The sequence below is a fragment of the Microcebus murinus genome, chromosome 9 (genome assembly GCF_040939455.1).
Source record: "Microcebus murinus isolate Inina chromosome 9, M.murinus_Inina_mat1.0, whole genome shotgun sequence".
Taxonomy (NCBI): domain Eukaryota; kingdom Metazoa; phylum Chordata; class Mammalia; order Primates; family Cheirogaleidae; genus Microcebus; species Microcebus murinus.
Window position 1 is genome coordinate 5,122,298 of NC_134112.1, and position 21,250 is coordinate 5,143,547.

Sequence of the window (21,250 nt, forward strand, 5' to 3'; positions counted from 1 at the left end):
GCCATGGGCTGAAGATTGTACCCCTTTGGTGATCCTTTAAGCTCTCTCGCTCAGCCCTCAAATTTTACTTTTTCCTAAAGTTCCAGTAAGTGTGCCTGTCCTCCTTCACTAGCAGCTGAACCCATCCCATGCCCCTGTCTGTCACTGCCCTGCCTGTCCAGCTGCACATCCCACCCTGCTACTCATGCCACAGTGATAATGGGGTCTTAGCAGACGGGACCACTGCAGAGCTGATGTTCTGCTCTTGCTAACACCGTGCTGCTGGCCCAGGGTGCTGGCCTTAGAGAGCCTACTAGAGGTTCCCTACTCAAGAAATTAACAGTAAAACCTGCCCTGCATACTGATAGACTCAGGCAAGAATTTTTCTGCAACCAGATGACCATAAATAAATTACATACTTTGAAATATGATTTGAAGTGTAGCTTGCCCTGATAAAGACAATAAGTTGTCTGAAAAGTAGACTCATTATTCTGCTTTAGGTGTGAGTGACCTGCAGACACGAGGGCGGGACAAGGCAGTGTGCCAAGGTGCCACGTCCCTTCCCCTGTCTGTGTGCCTGAGCTCGGCTGTCATGTAACCATCAGGTCCTCGCTGCTGTGCCAGGATGTCTCAGCATAGTTGATGCTTTTAGACAATTTGGGGTGTGGGGCCTGGACAGTGGGGGAAGCTGGGTATACAGGGCAGTGGGGACCACACAGAGAACATGCTCAGTAAGCGCTGCTGAATGGGAAACTGAAGATCAAAGATGATAGATGGACTGGCCGCAGTTCTATGACATCCCTTAGCAAATTTCACTTTAAGGAGTAGCATTCTGCCAGAAACGTGGGCAGCCATCTTCATTCTTGGAAATAGTTCCCTCATTAGAGATGTGTTTTAGTGAACCTGGCGGCCGGCAGTTTGACGAGAGGAAACAAACACACACTAAAGCTCATGTATGAAGATACTCCAAGCAATGCTGTGATAAGAATGAAAAACTAGAAGAAATCCCTATGGACAGCATTGGGAAATTCTTCATGTTTGGAACAACTGTATGAAGAAATACCTTGTAGGCTCTAAAACATCCAAGAAGCCTAATGACCTGGGGAAATGCTTATGATACAACCTAAAGCTACACAAGCCTGATTGCAAAACTGTGTGCGATATGATTGCAATTATGTCACTGTATCTATTTATAAATATCTGTGCAAAAGCATACTAGACAGGTGTACCCTAGGATTGTGGCAGCGAATCTAGGAACTGTTTGATTATCGGGGTTTTTTCTTTCTCTTTGTTCCTTATTTCCCAAATTTGTTACAGTGAACACATTACTTTTATAATAAACTAATTTATGTGTCTATACATGTGTGTATATTAATTTGGTGTATATATATATATGTATACATGTATGCGTGTATTGTGTATTTATGTGTTATATGTATTTGTGTATGCATGTGTTTGTGTATGTACAGATTAGGTATTCCTTATCTGAAATGCCTGAGACCAGAAGTGTTTCAGAGTTCAGATTTTTTTCAGACTTTGTAATATTTGCAGTATACTTACTGGCTGAGTATCCCTAATCCAAAATCCAAAATGCCCAATGAATATTTCCTTTGAGTGTCACATCAGTGCTCAAAGAGTTTCAGATTTTGGAGCATTTCAGATTTTGGATTTTCAGAATAGGGATGCTTAACCTGTATATATGTGTATATTTGTACATGTGTACACATACATGTATATATGTATGTGTTTGTATGTATCCCTTTGTGTGTCTGTGCATACATATGTATATGTGTTGGTATGTGTATATGTTCATATGTATATCTATGCAGATGCCCACATGTTTGTACATGTATTTACATGTACGTATATGTATACCTATGTGCTCATACACCTATGTGTATTGCATGCCCATGTGTGTGTACTTGTGTGAATTCTTGTGTACGTGTATGTGTGTATATGTTTACGTTCATGTACATGTGTGGGGGCGGGTCAGAAGTTTCCAAGCCTGCATCCTCTTTGGTTGGCCCATCCGGCCCCCTGGTTCTGAATGTGTGACTTTACTGCCTGTCCTGACTGTGTGCTCTATGGTCCTCTCTCGTGGTCTCAGCCTGCTGCCTCGGGCTCCTGAGGAGTGCGTTGGGACTGAGAACACTGGCAGAGAGACTCCCAGGCACGCGGCAGGTCAGAGACAAAGGTTGGAGCCTGTGTGCAGAGTCCCCGTGGCTTGCCCCCACTCCCCGCCTTCTCCGCAGCCCCTGCTCCTCGGGTGAGCAACAGCGGGCGGTGCCGAGCCTGGTGTTCCACACCCATCTGCATCGTGGCCACTCAGGCCTGTCTGCTCAGCGTGAGTCTACAGGTGCCCCCGGGCCCTCCTGCCCACAGTGAACCCTCAGGTCCTGAGCATCAGTCCAAGAGAAGGGTGTCACCACCAGCAGTTCCCAGTGCCAGCGCTTGCCCAGTGTCACCAGCTGATTACTGCAGGGACAGGCAGGGGCGGACACTTACTGGCCCTGCAGCTGCTCACGTGTTTGTGTTTGTGAAGGTCCCCCTTGTGTGTGTCTGGAACTTGTGGTTCTGCCCTCCCCATTTTACACAGCTGCATGGAGACTGTGGGTGGCAGCGGCTCTCAGCTATTGTCATTGTCCTTACACACAGAGGAGTGAGTGCCCCTAGTGGTCCCTGCCCTGAAGGGCATCATTTTCCTCGTGTGTTCTAAACTCACCGCCATTCCCAGCTCCCATGAGCATCCTTGTTAAACAGTGCCAGGGGTTTCAGGATGCCCTTAGTGGAAACTCGTGTGCCCCACGCACACCCCGGCAGCCCTGACCTGGAGACCTTGCCCTGGGAACTAGAAGGAAGCCATTCAGACAAGGATGTCTTGCTGGGCTCCGGAGAGAAGGTCTAAATAGTCACCAGCAAAATGTTTTGGCAGAGAGTGGAAGCAGCTTTGGGTGGTAATGAAGGCCACAGCCAGATGGTTTTGGATAAGGATAGAATTCAAGTGCAGTAGAAGTGGTGCGAGCAACTCTTCCCCAGGCTCTTCCACCAAACAGGAGCAGGTGTGGGCAGTGCAGAGCCAAGAAGAGCAAACAAAGTGCTACCCTCTGTCCAGGAGGTCAGGAGTGGGGAGAGATCAAAAACGTTTCCAGTGGCAACAGTGGGTGCTCTTTATCCGTTGGCATGGCTGTGTTCCCACGAGCCTCGCCCTGGTGGTGTCGTGCCCGTGTCACATACAAGGAACCGAGGCTCAGAGAAGTACACGGCACCTTTGCCCAGCTCGGAAGAGTTGGGCCCTGGCGAAGCTAAGGGCGGGAGACCTGTAGGCCCTGTCCTGCCCATCACCACCACACGAACTTTCCACGGGAAAGAATAACCCAGTGCAGTGAGCCAGGGGCAAGGAATAGGTTAGGGCGGAGGCATTAGATTTAGGAAGAACTTGGGCCATAGTCCGGTGCCGTGGATGAGGTCAGTGAGATGGCAGAAGAGAAGGAGAATTACAGACGGGAGGTGATTTCGGTGGCAGATGAGCCGGAGGGAGGAGGGAGGAATGCTGGTTCTTCTCGTAGGCTTGAGACTGAAGGAGGCAAATTCCCCTCATGATCAGCTTTGTGGCGATGTCTGACTGCGGGCGAATACAGCATCCTTTTGAAGCTAGGAACCTTCTCGGGGGAGAGGTTCAGGCACGCAGGTTCAGGGCTCAGCCTCGCAGTGATCCTGACACGGTGTCACAGCGATCACCGGATGTGCAGCGAGCTTCCCCGGGGGTGTCACTCATTTGAAGGTTACCCTGAGGGGTGTGGCCATTTCTCCAGCATGTCTCTCTGTGCTGGACCTGCCGCCATCCTGACCACGGATGATTAAAGTGGAAATTTAAATTATGGTGTGTGGCCACAATTTGGGAATCTCCAACATTTATAGCTAAGTTATCTTTCGAATGTCAATTTCTCCCCCAGAATTGACACTCACCAAGGAGTCACATCTGAAAACAGAAATCTCCAACTTTAAAGCAAGGCAACTAAGTCCCTTTTGGAACGTAAGCCCCAAAGGACAGTACCTGCAAGAGGGCCCTTCCCTCTCTAGGAAGAACCCTGTGGTGGCACCCTCAGCCCAGACCAGACCTACTGCAGGTGACACCCAGTGGGACGCCTGCAGTGGTGGCGGCAGCCTGGACGCCTTTTATAACATGCTGTCTTCTCTTTGTTCCTCTTCAGCCCACCAATGAAGATTTTTTTTAAGTAGCTTTCAATTTTATTTTCTGCAAAATTATACCACTTTATAAAAATTGCTTTTGTCAAAATGACAGGCTATACATATCCATTTTGGAAAAGTTAAAAAAAAATTCAGATGAGCAAGTCACAATTGATCCTTCCAGATAAGCCCGCTTTCCTGGTGTGGAACGGGGGCAGGGGCAGCTGATTAGGGCCTCGCTGCCCGTACCCTGCACTGCTGTGACCCGTCCACTGACAGAGCTCCTCTGTCAGTTTCCGAAAACCGTGCTGGATCTTCAAGAACTATTTTTAGAGTTGTTTTTAGAAAGGGTTTGCAAAGACTTAAAATATTTGTAATTCTCACTGAACACTTGAAATCTATAGATTATATAGCAGATTTTCTTTAAATTAAGTCAGAGTCATGGTAATTGAACAGTTCTATTATGTGTGTGCTCATTGTGGTGAGTAGAGCCATATAATTATGTGCAGCATTCCAGTTAGCATCCCGTATATCAAAAAATAACACCGTTAATTTGGAACAGAAAAAAAAATTGGTAGAATTATATTCTTTTTCATTAAGATTAGCTTAACCTGCCCTGGTTGGTTCTGCCCTAGTCTGGAGTAAATTTAACATATCCCCAAACCTCCTAGGCTTCCAGGACCCACCCAATTTGAGGGCTTTAGGGCCCTTAAATCAAAAGCCTTTTCAAAGCTGGGTGCGGTGCCTCACACCTGTAATCCCAGCACTTTGGGAGGCCAAGGCAGGAGGATCACTTGAGGTCAGGAGTTTGAGACCAGCCTAGGCAACATGGCAAGACCCATTCTTTAAAAAGAATAGAAAAATTAGCTGGCCATGATAGCATTTGCCTGTAGCCTTATCTACTCAGGAGACTAAGGCAAAAGGATCACTTGAGCCTAGGAGTGTGAGGTTATAGTGAGCTGTGTTCACATCATTGCACCCCAGCCTGGACAACAGAGTGAGACCCCACCTCAAAACAATAAAAATAAAAAGGCCTCTGCGTGATACCTTGGAGCCTCCTGGGAGGGAAGATTCCGAGGTGCTGGGAGTGGCTTGCTACTGGAGAAGAAAGGCAGGCAGAGCCAAGGAGCCCTGGGTTCGGATCCTGGCTCTAGTCCTTTCTATCTCCTTGATGTCAGGCAAGCTTCCAGAAAAAATTTCTGCTCTGGTCAGAGGGAGCAGTGACACCTACCTCGGAGTTAGGGCTCCCTCCGCCTGCCTGGACGCGGGACCCTCCTGCTTTCTCTCCGCAAGGGCTCGAGCAGCAAGGCGGGATCAGGCACCCCACCTGGAGCGGCTCTGTCCGTGTCTCTCCACCACGTCTGCCTGCTTTGAACAGTCGCCCTTGGGGACACCTCCCTCGGCTACAGCCTGGCATCTCCAAAATGTTTACCCACTTGTATTTACAAGAGACTTCAGGAGTTAGTGAAAAGCCCTGTTTACATCCTAAGGGAGCTTTTGTAAGTTGGGGGAAGAAGAACTAACAAAACTGAGCGCGGGAGCTGCTAGCTCTGACTCCCTGGGAGGTCTCTGTGGGGTGGACCTCAGCTACTCTGGGTCAGTCGGTGCTGCACAGAGGCCAGGCTCATTTTTACCAGGTGATTCTTGATGAGCCTTTAGCAAAGGCTCACAGGCAAAGTCAAGAGATCTTTTGAATTTAGTAATGAGATTGCCTAAGCCTATAGGTCAGCCAGCAGCGGTAAGGTCTGCCCGTCACGTGAAGTGAGAGTGAGATTGACAGCAGGAGGGCCCAAGGGTCCCCTGCCTTCTACCTCGTGAGGGCCACCAATCAAAAGCCAGGCACCCAGAGTAGAGTTTGGGGGCATGGAGGTGCATACCCTCAACTGTTACTGTTCTTAAACTTCTTTAAGTTTGCAAAGTTAAGCTCTTGCTTTTCCTTGTATACAGTTAGTGTATGTATAAAAAGTATATGTATATAAAAATGTATAAAAAGTGGCAACAGAAAGTCTGGGAACAATGGCACATCCTGTACCACTGCAGAGATTTTATGCCAGTATGCAGTGCTACCAGACAGGGGGCTGGGTAGCTTGGCAAAGCCTTTCTCCTCACCTCCAACTCCAAAAAGAGAGTTTCATTATGCTGTTGACATAATTATACCCTCTTTAATATTAGTTTTATTTTTAAAAGCAATTAGCCATTTAGTTTTCTTTGCAGTGGAGAAAAGGAACTTGAGGATTTAGGGGTTGGCTCTTGTGATGGAATTGTCCCTGCTGCGTCTTAGCAGTCCTGAGGTTTTCCATCTCAGGATTGGAAACCAGAGTTGGAAGCAGGGTCAGGGTTCTTCCCCTACACCCTCTCAGCTGGAGCCCACATCATTCCCAGATCTGTATTAGATCCAGCACATCCCAGGGAGGGCAGGCGCAGGTGGCTGGGAGCATTTCAGGAGAGTGTCTCATTAACCCACATCATGTTCACACTGCCAGGCCGGTGCTACCGCATGTCCCGTTTCACGTGGGGGAACTGAGACACAGAGGCTGGGAATCTCAGCCAGGTTCCCATAGCTAGTTACTGAGGAAGCAGGGTGGGGACCCAGTCTGACTTGAGTGCTCCTCATTGCAACCCCCACCCTGCGCCTGGGGAGTCAGAGTGAATGCTGGAGCGTCTGTGCATTGAGCACGGTGCTTTGTGCACGTGACTGATGGTCAGAGCGGCGCCCCCGGTGCAGCACGTGTTCAACAGGTAATAGAGAGCTAGGATGGAACCCTGGGTGTCCGGCTTCCCCGCCCCTTCCTGGTATTCTCCAGATGCCTGTATTCCTCAGGCACGTAACAGACTGGTAGGTAACTGCCTGTGGTAGCGATCTTCCCTGCTAGCTGTGAGCTGCTGGGGGCAGGGGCTTTGACCTGCTCAGGAGAACTTTCTGGGCCCGCCCTGTGCACGGGGCTTGAACAGGAAGGCCCAGGGCTGCTGTCCTGAGCCGCTGGCACTACCCAGGTGGTCACTAAATGAGACAAGTGGCGGGCTGTCCCCTGTAAAAGGAGCCTTTGTGCCTTGCACATTCATTACAAGCATTCTCATTCATAGCTCCAAGCATCGGCCCAGTGTATAATCATTTTCTCGGTGTTCTGTGGTGAGGTTTGATTTCCTGTGTGGTCCAGGGCGCTGGTGAGCTCGGGGGAGTGGCGGGAGGGCGGCTGCCTGCCTTTGTGTCTGGCTCCTTGCTCTGCCCACCCCGCCCCTCGGGGTCCGGCCAGGCTGGCCTCTGTGGAGTCCAAAAGGAGCCGAGTGGGCGTGTGACCAAGCACGTCTCAGCTCTTGATACTCACCGTGTATAGACCTTTGGTGGGTGGCCGTGGAGCACCAGGGGCCACGGAGAGAGAGAAAGAGAAGCGCAGGAGGGCTGCGACGAAAATGAGAAAGCCAGTGCCGTGGCCGATTCGGGCAGAAGATGTGGTACGTGGACTTGGAGAGGCTTGGAACACACACTTCAAAATGATTTTACTTTCCTAGAGAAGATTGTGTTTGTTGTAATTGCAGATAATCTCAATTAGAAACGCAGGAGGGACAGAACACCGGACCTGGCGGTGGTGGCGCAAAGCACAGCCCGTGCAGAAGACCTGGCCGGCCAGGGTTAGCGCATTTGCGAGGCGTTGTGTGAATTCATCAGTTTTCTGGACTTCTGTTTTTCCTTTATGTCAGCACATTTTAATAAAGTTACCTAGAGAAGAGAGACATATCTTTCTTGCTTAAATTAAATATTATTTTTGTAGACTTAGTTATACCAACTGGATTTGAATATTTCACTTGCTGGGTGGAAGTAATACTTCCACTGAGTAACACATAAATTCCAGCAGAGAGATGAGTGGGTTTCTATAAAAGTGAATGTGAGTTGAAAGCAAGTCCCTCAGTCCTGATCTAGCCCCAGCCCTGGGATTCTCCCTGCTGGGGAAGTGGCTAAGAGAGGGGCGGTCCCCCAGTCCCCCTATCCTAGGAGCCCCACCTGCTGCTCAGAGAAGGGCCCTCCCTGCTGCCGCTGCAGCCCCCTGACCTGGCAGCTGCAGGCTAGAGTGGCGTGGGCGACTTCCCAGCCACAGGGTGACAGCTGGCCGGCAGCTGTGGGAGGGTCGGGCCATCCCATAGATGATGCGGTCCGTTCTGATGCAGCGGGCATCCCTCCCAGCCCGCGCCCTCTGCCGTCAGACCCCCGCCACGGAAAGCAGAGTTCAAGCAAAGTAAGCGCTGCGCTCGGAACACAGGAGCAGGGCCCAGAGAGAGCAGGGAGCATTGGAGGGGGACTGTCAGGACAAGCCAACGTTTAAGGCTGGGCGGAGGATCCGCTCTAAGGGTGCCACTGGCGCGTCAGCTGTGGGGACAGAGGTTATCTGGAGATTCTCGGGACTTTCCTGGCCGATTCGTTTGAAAGTTGTGTCGTTATCGTGACCATCGTCCCACCCCCAGGCCGGTTCCGGTGCGTGGAAGTAGGGGAGCAAGGAGGGGGTGCAGCTGTTTGCCTGGGGTCTGATCCACAGGCTGGGGGACCCGTGTGGGGCAGCCTGGGAGCCTGGCGGGCTGCTGGGTGGGTGAGTGGCTTTCCTGCCAGGGCACAGCCAGCCCGGATGGTGGAAGGATGGGAACAAACGTCCTTGCAAGAGGCAGTCTTGATTTAAATGCCATCTTGCTCCTCCAACTGCCTCTGCCATGCTGTTGAGGTAGGGTTTAAAGCACGCCACATCGCCTGGAAGCCGCATGGCTGCAGTGCTGTGGCTCAGGCAGGCTGTCTTCATGATCCTCTGAACGCCACTCGACTGCCCCTTTGCCTAGGAGCAGTTCGGTCCTAACGGATCTGAGCGGTACAGGAAGGTGAAGCTTACTCGTACTTTGTGGGAGCAAGGGGCCGAGGGGTGTTGGCTGTGTTCTCATTGTGCCCTTCTTTTTACCATTTTAAACTCCAGCCTTATTAATTTATCCAGCTTCACCTGTGCCGTGGGGGCTGTGGGGGTCGGGTCCCACAGGAAAGGCGATGGGTGCCGGCGGCTGAGTCCGGAGCAGAGAGTGCATGGAGCCGTCAAAAGTTACGATGGAAAGAGGGCGACTGTGGGATTTTTTGTTGCTTTCCATGTTTTTGCAGTTGGTTCAACTGTAAAATTTCCAGCCCTGAGACCACCAGCAGCATTTTAAATGAATCCTGTGACTTCTTAAGACAGGTCATTGGTAAATGGTTTGGCCAGTGCTGTGTGTTCCCGTGGGGCATCTGAGTGTTGTGAGGATGTCGAACCCACCTGCTCTGCCCGTGGAGGCGGGAAGGGAGGAGGAAAGGGAGACCCGGTGGCCCACGTCCTGCCTCACTGCAGTGGGCGGGACCCGTTGGTTGCTCGGACAAGCAATTGCTCATGTGTCAGAGGCTCCTGATTGTTTTGTTTCAGCTCTCATTTCTTCAAGACCCTGAGTTGTTTATCTGTAAATGTCCCTTTTGTGTGTTGCAGGATGTTAAAGTCTTTAGTGAAGATGGGACGAGCAAAGTGGTGGAGATTCTCTCGGACATGACAGCCAGGGACCTGTGCCAACTGCTGGTGTACAAAAGTCATTGCGTGGATGACAACAGCTGGACGCTAGTGGAGCACCACCCGCACCTGGGACTAGGTAGGGACGGGTGCGGGGCAGGGACGGCCACAGGGTGCTCGGTGTGCTGTCAGATGCAGACCCCTGCTGCCAAATGCCAAAGATGTGACTGGTCCCTGCCAAACTAGCAGGCAGGCTCTGCATTGTACTTGACTCTCCTGCCACTTCCCTTTCTACGAAAATTTTACTTTCCTCCCTCTCAGCCCTCTCCCTCTGGTGCTTTGAGGGTCTGGCATTGGATGAGTGAAGCAATAACTTCCCAGGGGCTCAGACACAGTGGCTCAGAGCCATGTGGGGCCTGCTGCACACCTGTGGGCTGGGGTCAGGAGGGTCCAGATGGTGGCTGCAGCCAAGGCAGGGGTCCCACGGGGAACCGGACGCATCATAAAGCAGTTTTATCTAAGTTTGAGCCTTCCATGACGTCTGTCGGAGCTGGTTAGGAATGCCTGGGCAGCGTGTGTGCATGCGTGTTGTGCCTAGAGCGCAAGGGCATATTTTATATCATGGAGCACTTGAAAGTATTTATCGCTGTTTATAGAACACATTGAGGTTTTTGCTTTGTTTTGTTTGTTCGGGAGTCTAGTTCAGGTAAAGAAGCTTTCAGCAGACTTTTGCTTAAATTCATATGGGATAAAATGTGGTATTTACAAAATTATTGGCAAGTATTTAAAACCAGAGTTTTCTCTAAATCAACAGCTATGTTCCATGTTTTTGAAGGAGAGTAAAACGACACAGATTGTGAACATTTCATAGTTCTAAATTTTTCTCATGAACCTTTTTTGAAAGATTAATAAATGAAATTCAAACCTCTGGAATATTCATTTAGCTGAGGATTCTCCCTGCTGATACGGTGCAGTTTAAGCCTACACGACGCACTATTAACTTGAGTTAACTTACTTTAAATCACGGTTTTCCAGCTCTGCCTGTACTTCCAGGCCGTGGTACGCTTCTTACTGTAATCTGGTAGAACCGTGCAGTTTCTCACCCATCTCTACTGATGGCAGGCACATTTGTGTGACAACAGAAGGCTTCTCCATTGTCGCCACCAGCTTTCTCCCGCCAGGTGCGTGCATAGGTCCACAGCCAGTGGCTGTGCTGTCAGATGTTCCCATGGAGACGGTCCTTTAAGCTCCAGCTCAGGACGTCGTGAGTGGACCCTGTGTTGGTCTGTAAGGCTGCCAGAAGCACCTGTTGACACACAGACAACTTGGAAATGAAACCATAGTGGGAAACCTGAGCAGTGTGTGTATGTACATGTATATTCTATATATGAAAAAATATATATAAAATTTCAGAAATGAATCTGTTTAGTTGGACCCATATATGATGATTATTGTTGAAAGCCCATTCAAAAGCCTGCATATTCTTTTCATTTGAAAATAACTATGGAAGGGACTTGTGCAGATATTTAATATGCAAATATAATTGAACACTTAGGGCACATAGAAAATGGGTTCAGATACATGTAAAATTTTAACATACAAGAAAGACTTAAGGAATTTTGATTTATATATTTCTTGTGATACCCCTTGATTTCTAGAACGTCACACAGTAGATAAATCACGTGTGAAAACCTGAGAAATAATCACCCAAATGAAGAACAGTTTACTCTGAGGGAGTAGAAAAAGAAATATCCACGTGTGTACTTGGTATTCTTAGTGATACAATATTATTATTTGTTTTTTCTCAAATTTATAGATGGACTTAACACACTCTAAGGGCAATAACACTGTTGAAATAAGTTTAAAAGGGGAAAAAAGAGGGGAGCAAGTGAAATGCCTAAATAAAAGGAAAAGGAACATTTGGCTCAAATTTTGGGTCCTATTTTACAAAAGGAAATGAATGACGCTCACACAGCCAGGCTTTATAGAGGCGTGGAATCCTTCAGAACGTTCTTCCTCTGTTTTCTTGCTTTCCACTAGTTCCCTTCTCGTTAGCGATGGGCACACCTTCCTGTTGGCTGCGCGGAGGATTTTCACGTTTTTAGAGCCAGGGGTTGCGTGGCGCTGCGCGCACGGCCTCTTCATTTCCAGTCCGTAGCTTCTCCGAGTGTTCTTGTGTCTGTGACCCAGGCCTAGCATTTAATTAAAAAAAAAAAAAATCAGTTAAGTCGCTGTGTAACCCAAAGCCCTATCCTGACGTGACAGGGCGACGCCCGGCCCTCAGAAGCGCAGCACAGGCAAGCGCGGCGATGCGGGGCGCTCAGACGCCCGCAGGTGACAGCGTGGGGCCTCGGAAACGGGGCTGGAGCGCCGTGCGCCTGCAAGGGACTCTTTGTCCGGGGTGGTGTCCCAGGGTGTTCCTGGGCCCTTCGACACCCACCTCTCTCAGGGCAGAGCCACCCACCCCACATCTGCAGGCATTGCCGTCTCTTGCAGAAATGTCCTTTCTTAGATAGTGAGGCGCTGGGTGTTCTCGCAGGGACGTGGACATGTGCCCGGCTTGTGGCTGGAGCAGAAATGTAGGCAGTGCTTCCCAGTCCATGAGGCAGACACCACGGCAGACTGTAGCCCACACCCCTGATCATTGAGGGCTCGGGGCACCTAATTCTGGTGTGTTTTTACTTTATGTATGGCCACCAACATTGAGGATTTCAAAGGAAAAAATCTGAAAACCTGTAATTTGAAATGCTCAAAAATCTGAAACTTTTTGGGGTCCAACTTGATGTTCATTGAAGCATTTCAGATTTGAGGTTTTTGGATTTGGGATGCTCAACCAGTAAGTGTAATGCAAATATTCCAAAATCTGAAAAATTCCAAATCCAAAACTCGTCTGGTCCCAAGCATTTAGGATAAGGGATACTCAATTTAGATAAAGGTATTAGACCTGTAATGACATCGAGCCTGCTCCACACTCAGAAATGAGTGATGGCTTTAGAAAAGGTGAGGGCAGTTCCCAAGATAGCCCTTAGGAGGTGCTTTTCTTTCCTCTGGGAGAAGTGCCACCTGTGTGCTGGTGTCTGCAGCCTCCACGATGGCCCTCGGGGTGCCGGCCGCCCGCCATTGGCAGGGCAGTGTCTGCGGCCGGTGGGAATCTGGCCCGCCTTCTCCACGCTGCTGGTGGGTAAGCAGAGGAGGCCTCCTGTGGCCAGAGCCAGGTGAGATGGCCCTTCCTCGTCCCAGTGTCAGCTCCTGAGGGCACTCACTACTTCAGGAACTTTGAAAGGTGACACAGAGCTCTTGCCTTGGTGGAAAAGCCCAGGGCTGAGGATCTCAGGGGAGCATGTTCTGTGGTGCCCAGTGCCCCTGCTCCAGTCCGCCGGTCCCTCTGCGTGCTCTCCCCTGTGCTGGCACTGCCCACAGGTCCCGCCTGCTGGCATGTTTCAGCCTCAGTGTCTGGCAGTAGAGCTCCCAGCATTGGCAGTACCGTCCTTGACCAGAGCCACTCAACAAGTCCAGCTAGGGGTGCCGGATGGGGCAGGTCCTTAGGAAGGCGTCCCCGTCCCTCTGCCCCGAGCACAGGAGCTGCAGGTCTCTGGGCTTCACATACAGAGAGAAGACTAATGATGTTAAACAGCCTACAGACATGTCACGTGAACAAACTGTTTTTTAAAGGATGTTTTACAAAATGTCATCTTGGTGTCCCCCTGAATTTTCAAATGGGTTTGAGGGAAAACCCTATGCCTGGGAGTGTGGGGGCACCTCGTGTCCAGGGCTCTTGCACCCTGGCCCTGAATAACCGAGGGCGCCAGGTCAAGAGGCTAAAGGTAGGTCATCTGGGAGAGGCTGGAGCTCACACAGGGAGCAGAGTAAAGAGAAAGTCACCACCGAGTCCCGTGAATTGCAAGGACTTGAGGAATTCTCTTGTCTTGTCTCGTGAACTAGGTTGAAACACCTCGGGAAAAGCAACAAAGCTTTCTCGGGCAGTTTACAGCTCTGTTTGTTGCTGGTCAGATGAACAATGCCATGGCAAAAGCTCTCGGGGTCCTGCAGCTGTGGCACTTTTGGGTGTTGGCTTCTGAACACATAGAAAGGTGTAGGAACACGTAGAAAGGTGTCGGGGAGGAGCAACTGGCTCACGCTGGGCTTTCACAGGCTGATCCCTGCCCGTCTCCCTGTCCACTATACCTGAAAAGCACCAAATGATGTCCTTTCCCCACTGGAATGTACACATAGAAAGAAGGCCACTGACAGGGCTCGTCCACGAGGCAGGGTGCTTCTCTGCAGACGTGCTGTCTGTTACAGCCTCTTAGCCTGGACAGCCCTGGGCTGGTGGACAGCCCGTTCTCTTCCTTGGGTGGGCCGTGCACATGTGCGGTCGGCCGACGGCGGGGTGTGGCAGCAGGTTGGTTGGCAGCAAGCCTGAGGCGCAGCCAGGTGTCAGGCCAGCGGTGGAGCCCGTGGGCTCTGGGGCTCCTGGCTCTGGCTCTGCTCGGCCCTGCACTGCCACGCTGGGCGCCCAGGTTTCTGCTGCGAGTCACGTGCCAGCCACGTGTTAAGGCAAAGAAGTAAAATTCTCTTTTTTAAGTTGTCCAATATTTAAATATTTTTCTTGTGAAGTAGGGTAGATGCCAGACTTAGTTTCAGAAATTTGAAAAATATGGAAGTCTTTCCAGGAATTTTTGCCTTTTCCATTTGTACCAAAATTACTATTGGAATATTATGGTGAAAAGTAACATTCCGTTGTACTTAGGGCCGTTGTACTAATACGAAGTTCATAGATGGTGGTGTGATTGTTTAGTGCACTCACCCAAGGTCTTTAGACTCATGAGGAAGGTAACACTGGACGAAAGATCTTGGAGCTGATGTCCTGTCATCTGACAGCAGCACTGCCAGAGTGCAGGGGCGTGCGGCTGCAGCCTGAGCTCTCAGAGCCCCGGGGAAGGGACTTCCCTGCCACTTTGTCCACAGTCTCCTGACTTGCGCCGAGTGAGGAAAAGGGAATTGATACAGCGCGTTTTGTTGTCTTGGGACCCACCTCTGGGGCTCCAGGCCCCTCTGCAGTCACCAGAGTGACCGGAGTCGCAAAGGAGCACCCACCCTCCAGGGTACATAGGCAGGTTTGGCAGTCCACTGGTTACCCCAAGTCCCCTGGTCCCAGGGCTCCGAACCCTCACCTGTCCACCTGGGGTCTGACTGCCAAGGACATTTCCTGCTGTGTGCAGCTTTCCAGAGTATTCCCAGAGGAGGTGCAGGGAGACGGGAAGGGTTGGCGGCAGGCTGGGAGTCTGCATGCTGGTGGCCGTAGGGCAGGTGGCCCCCCAGGAGTGCTTTCTGGGTTTCCGCTGGGTTCTTTGGAGACAGAATGCCTTTTGCTTTTGGAAGAAGACATCCTCACTTGGGTAGCTGTTACCTCTCTTTTTTATTTCTCCTTATTTTCCCTACTAAAACATTTTAATTCGGTAAATCAGTGGGCTATTGGGTCATTGGTTTGGGGTTTGTTTTTTGTTGTTGTTGTTTCCTGTAACTACATGGAGAAATTTTTCTCTGAATAAAAATCTCAACGGAAGTCATTGATTTGTTTTCCTCCTGGAAAATCCATTTTAAATGAATGACGTTGAGCCTGATCTCTGTTTTGAAAACAAACATAGCAGTTTTGGTTGCATGCTCAAGTTGTACGTGGTTTCTCTGTTTTTCTGTCACGGGGAAACAGAAGGTCTGTGTTTCGGTTCATGTGTTGCTAGCAAAGTTCCCTCCCCAGACAGGAACCTACGGGAACCGTTCCGAGTTTGCTAGTGGTGCCAGGTGTGAGCTTTCTGGCAGCCTTGGGGAGAAAATTCCTTTTCTTCACAAACTGTGGCTTTAAATACGTTTTTGTCAAAGGACCTTTCCTTGCAATAGCAAAACCGAGGCTGAGGACAGACTGTCTCCGGAATCTGCTTCCGTGTGTGTCCTGGCCCGTCGGATGAGCGCCCATGGCGACAGCGGTCTTTTGTGGGCAGAAAGTCTTTTTCCGCATTCTGAGGTTGCTCTGACTCAGAAATGCTTTTGCGCTAAACTTGACCCCTCCCTTCCTAGGTAAGACTTTCTGGAGATTCCCTCTGGCTGCAGGAAGGGAGTCGGGCTATAACTCAGGAACGCCTTCGCGTGGTGCTGCAGCATCTTCACCTGCTCTGCTGTGGCCTCAGTACACACGTTGACCCTGCCGTAGATTTGCCCTTCCTGTCTATGCAGTTACTTAATATGGCTGAGTTCTTGTGGCCACCGCCCCACGTTGGGGTCGGGGTCGGGGTCAGGGTCGTTTCTGAGGACGTGCCCAGGAAGGGGCTTGCCCAGCAGCAGAGCAGAGCAGCTCGGCTTCTGCAAGCACACGCTGTTCTGGGGCGTGCCAGCTTCTCTGCGCTCTGCATGGAACCAGAGTGTTTAAGCAGTGAAGGAAATAACTTTTCCAGAATGGTGATGTTGCTTAAAAGGATGCTCTGAGGTGTGTGCACATGTGTGTGCGTGCGTGCGCACGATGGGTGCTGTGTTAGGGAGTGTGCCTTCTTCTCTGCTTCCCATGCAGCGCCGTGGATGAGCGCTATCCCACGGTGCGGTTAGTGCGGGCTTCAGCGTGAAGGACGAGTGTTTGCACACATCGCCTCAGTGACGTGTCACTGCCTCCTCCCCCACGCGGAGTCAGGCAACCAAGTGTCCTTTAATGAAAACACTTCCGTCACCTTCCACCTGCACACTCTCTCCCTTCCCCTACATCTTACAAGTCCCTCCTCCTTCATTAGTCTTTGAATATTTTCCCAGTTGTTACAGTCTGGTTTTTGCAAGACTTGAAATGCCTTAATTTAAGGGCAAAATTATTTGCTAACGGTTTTTATTGACTCTCTCCTTAACATTTTGTCAATACCAACTTGAAAAGAAGTAAATAAAAGTAAGCGTAGACCTGAATTCCTCATGCTGTGTATTTTAAGACCTCCTATGCATTTGGTAGTGCGTGAAGGAGAGATTCACACTTAGTGTGGTTCTCGCCCTCGTCTTCGTTCACAATGCTTAAAGAGCAGAGAGTCGGGTGTTGCGCTTGGCTGCCGAGCTGCCCTGGCGCCTGCCCTGCGCCTCACGCGTGCCGTTTGCCCTGCAGAACGGTGCTTGGAAGACCACGAGCTGGTGGTGCAGGTCGAGAGCACCATGGCTGGCGAGAGCAAGTTCTTATTCAGGAAGAACTACGCCAAGTACGAGTTCTTCAAGAATCCCGTGGTGAGTCTTATCTCTTCGGGTTTGGAACTCTTGAAAGCTGAAGTTTATATTTGGGTTTCATGGTTTCAGATTACAAAGTAACTGAGATTTATGAAGTAGTGTACAAAAATCAGAGTTGCTATTTAACTAAGCAGTCCTTGCTCCAAACCTAGCCTCTGGCGCTTGACTAAGTGTCCTCCTGACTGGTGGGAGGTCGTAGTCTCCTTCCTCAAATAGTAACCATGGAAAGGGTTAGTCTCTGAGTCGGGAGAGGCCAGGCCTTTTCAGTTACTTTGAAAGTTCCCAGTTTAACGGGAACAAATTGATCAAATGCTCAGCAGAAGAAAAAAAATCATTGTTCTCTGCAAACAGCAAATACCATTTTGTGATTCTGTGTAGAAGAATGAGTAGAGCAATCAGTGTGACTGGCCAGTGCCTTGACGAGGCTGCGGGGCCGTCCCCCTTCTCTGTGTGGCAGAGGCGCTGCGGGTGTCAGCGCAGGCAGGTGCCTCGCGACCTCAGGAGCACCTGCCCTCATCCTGCGTCTCAGGGCAGAGCAGCCGCACCTGGGGAGAAGACCCAGGTCCACCTGTGGCTCTGATAATTTAGCTGCTTTGTTTTCAAAAGTAAGAAATTTGGGGACTCTTTTTGGGTAATGCAGCAGAGAAGTCTTTTCCACATAAGTGTGCCCACCTTCTAGTTTCAAGGATTCCGTCTCTCATGCCACCCACTCGTGCCCCTGAGCTGTAACTCTGGCACCTCTCTGCACGGTGGCGCATGCCGCGAGACACAAGTCCTGTACGAAACATGATAGACATTCCAGCCTTGGATCCAGCGTTTCAGTAGCGTTTCCACTGTGTGATAAGGGAAAGTCAGGACTACCATTTAAAATACAAATGCACGTCATTGTACCTGTGGGAGTGGTTTTAATACTGACATATCTGTAAGTGTGCTTTGCCCCCATTAGAAGCTAACCATTGAAACGGCTGTGTTTTTTCTCATTTCCTTAGAATTTCTTCCCAGAACAGATGGTTACTTGGTGCCAGCAGTCAAACGGCAGTCAAGCTCAGCTTCTGCAGGTACTGGGCAAACATCGACTTCTGCTGATGAAATAGGCTTTGTGCATAGAAGGCCTCTTGGAACTGATATGGCAGTGTTGTAAAACCTAGAGGTCGCATCCTTAGTCAGTGTTCACCTCAGCTCCTTAATGGAGTTTGGAAGACCCAGAAGCAAGAGTTTACGCAGGAAATGTATGTTCAGCTGGGCTCCTTCAAAGCAAAACGAGCACTGGCGCCCAGGGTGCGCTGTGGCCGGTGTGGGCCAAGGCTGGGCGAAGCCCGGCTGCCTGGTCAGGCCGCTGCCCGCTGTGGGCACTCTGCAAAAGTGCTGAGTCTGCTTTGCAGTAAAAAATGATTGTGTTGCCGTGAAGTCCTTTGTAAAGTGCCTTACTGTGCGTTAAAAATAAGAAAACCTGTTTTAATTGTCCCTCTGCTTCCTGAAGTCTGCTCAGGAGAGCCTGTCTCTCCCCAGCACCCCTTCCGGTGAGGGAGCCCAGCGCTCCGGAGCTGGGTGCTGAGGCTCGCCCTCCTTGCCGGTGGCGGTGGGCGGTGGGGAGGGGAGCGGTGCCGCTGCAGCCCGCAAACGCGTCTGTGTGCGCATTCACTGAGAGCCAGCCCTTCTCTAAGGCAACCAGCAACACCCAGGTGGCATCAAATATAAGAAAAACTACTAAAATTTAGTTCCTGCAGAATTCTGCCCATAAGCCTTTCTTTTTCTACCTGATTATCACCAGATATGTTTCACCATTTCAAAGATAAGAGCTTCATAGCTCTGTCTCGGTGGTCTTGTCAGAAGCCGTTTGTCATTATCCGTGCACAGCGAGCGGTGAGATGGCAAATTCTTTGTAACTGCTTTGACTTTGAGAGGATTTCTGGACCTTGTGAGGGCGTGCCGCCATCTCTAGACCCTGGAAGAACTGGACCCAGGTGCATCAGGGCCGTGTCTGGCCTGCCCGTCCCACTGCAGGGCAGGAGCTCTGTCGCCTCCTAGTCCAGTCAGAGGACCCGCCAGTGTCACCTCCTCGACTTGGCTCCGTGGCCTCTTCCCACAGCAAAGCATGGGCTTTTTGTTTTTTGTTTTTATTTCAGTAAAGCCTTTGTTCTTAAGGCTGCCTGTGCAGCTGGGTTGGAGGACGCCACCAGGGCGCCCCAGGTCCATCCTGTGCAGACAGAGGAGGCCTCTCTCTTGCATGCCCTTCGAATAGAGAGGTGCCTGGTCACGGTGCCTACTGGCCGCTCACTCTCACTTCACTGCACCCTAATCACTTGCCCCTAGCCCTCACTCTTGGCCTAGCTCTGATGATCAGATTGGCTATTTTATGGAAAGCTGTAGTAAGGGGCAGCCCTTCAATGTACTGTCTTATAAGGGATTTATGACATTGTGTTTTCACTAGTGTTAGGTCCATTTGCTTGTGTGTGTTTCAATACTAATTATTAAATATGTTCTATGCAACACCGAGTTAGATGGGATTTTAAGACCTTTGAGAGGAGAAAATTCTCAGTTTGACTAAAAAATATTTTAATAGTTCAGAAAATGTCAGCTGTGCTGGTAACATATTCACTGTAATTATTTTGGATTAGCATTGTCTGATTTTTAAAATTTGCTCTTCAACAGAATTTTCTGAACTCCAGTAGCTGTCCTGAAATTCAAGGGTTTTTGCATGTGAAAGAGCTGGGAAAGAAATCATGGAAAAAGCTGTATGTGTGTTTGCGACGTTCAGGCCTTTATTGCTCCACGAAGGGGACTTCAAAGGTGAGTTTTAACACCCGCCAGCACCAGCGCTGATCCTGGCCCAGCCGCTCTGGGCTGGGAGTGCTCAGAGTGAACCTGGGCTTCATTTTCAAGTGCACCTTAGGCTCTTCCAAGCTCATGATAGCTTATTATTAAGCTAGCTGTGGAATAGCTAAGCTCAGCATCCCCGGTCTCCTAGTTGGCCTCAGAAATGGGGTGATACTGCAGGCCTAGGAACCCCGATTGCCCGGCTTGGGCCGCCGTGGGTGGGGGCAGACCTTCCTGGCTGCACGGCCCCTTCAGAGACTAATTTGGTTCTCGCAGTTTGGCATCCAAGCTAGCCATAAGAATGCCTTATAGAATATTGCCTATCTGGTGCCAGTGCAACATATATTATTGTACATACTTTATGGAATAAGTTGTAGTTTTTCATGTATCCCCAGTGAGAAAGAAGAGTCTCTGAGAGATGGAAAACAGGCCTCAAAAGAGAGCTGGTGGCATTGTGGGCTTAGCCCAGGGTCTTGTTTGGTCTCTGCACACTCTTACCTACTCTCTTCATGTGACTGTGTGTGTACACCCTGCCATGAGAGCCGTGTCCTGCCAGCCTTGGCCAAGCATTTACCTTCTAAGAGCTGTGGTCCCTGCTGCTCTGGCCAACAGAGAGCAGGGAGGAGCTGGTGGCTCCCGCATGAGGGTGCTGTGCACACTCAGTGCGGCTCTGGGAAGCCAGCAGCTGCCGCTGGGTGAGCCAGAGAGAAGGACCAGCATCTTCAGAGAGGGGCTTTGACCCAACGCAGGGCAGGGTGACATCCTGCCCTCCCAGCTCTGCTTTGCGGCCCACTCACTGCCCTTGCACATGCAAAGCCAGGAGGGTTTGGATCCTGGAGCAGGAAACAGAACTGGGCTGGGGACTGAAGGAGCAATGGGTGGGACAAGCTACCAATGGGAAACCGAAGGTACAAGCGGACTCTGAACACACAAGTCACCAAAGGCGGATGGGCCCTGCGTTGGAGAGTGTGCACTTTGACCTTTAGGTTGCAGATTTTTCTCCTGGTTTTTACCTTGAGTATTTGGTCATAGGGCTTTGATTTGGCAGAAGCGTCAAATACCTTCCCACAGTTTTTTGTCTGAGAATTTGGGAGGTGCGTTTTTTAGGCGAGGGCTTGGTGGATTTGGTTTTAATTTAGCACATATTTCACACTGTGGTTATAACCTCTAAAATGTCAGTGCTTGTGGGCGTGCCCTTTCCTGACCAAGACGTGAAAACATTTGCTGTTAGCTATGCCTGAGACCTACTCTCTGCACTTAAACCTGGTGACATTTTCACAGGAACCCAGACACCTGCAGCTGCTGGCCGACCTGGAGGACAGCAACATCTTCTCCCTGATCTCTGGCAAAAAGCAGTACAGCGCGCCCACGGACCACGGGCTCTGCATAAAGGTACTAGGCTGCGGGCTGAGTGATGTGTTGATCATTGGCCAGCTCAGAGGCTAGAGGAAGAGCAGACACATGATGGATAATGTCGGAGCTTTCAGTGTCTTAGGGACAGTGGCTTTTGGCCCCCAGAG

At 50.3% G+C, this 21,250-nt stretch overlaps 1 protein-coding gene across 10 annotated transcripts in view; it reads left to right on the top strand.

Annotated features, from left to right (window-relative positions):
* The window catches only part of GRB10 (growth factor receptor bound protein 10), a 171,337-nt gene that overhangs the window by 131,015 nt on the left and 19,072 nt on the right, over positions 1-21,250 (top strand). For all 10 annotated transcript variants that reach the window (XM_076006245.1, XM_020289936.2, XM_076006246.1 and 7 more), the window contains 5 exons: positions 9,651-9,807; positions 16,798-16,913; positions 17,903-17,971; positions 19,566-19,703; positions 21,012-21,122. In XM_076006245.1, coding sequence (XP_075862360.1) covers positions 9,651-9,807; positions 16,798-16,913; positions 17,903-17,971; positions 19,566-19,703; positions 21,012-21,122 — 591 coding nt within the window. The remainder of the gene's footprint in view (positions 1-9,650; positions 9,808-16,797; positions 16,914-17,902; positions 17,972-19,565; positions 19,704-21,011; positions 21,123-21,250) is intronic.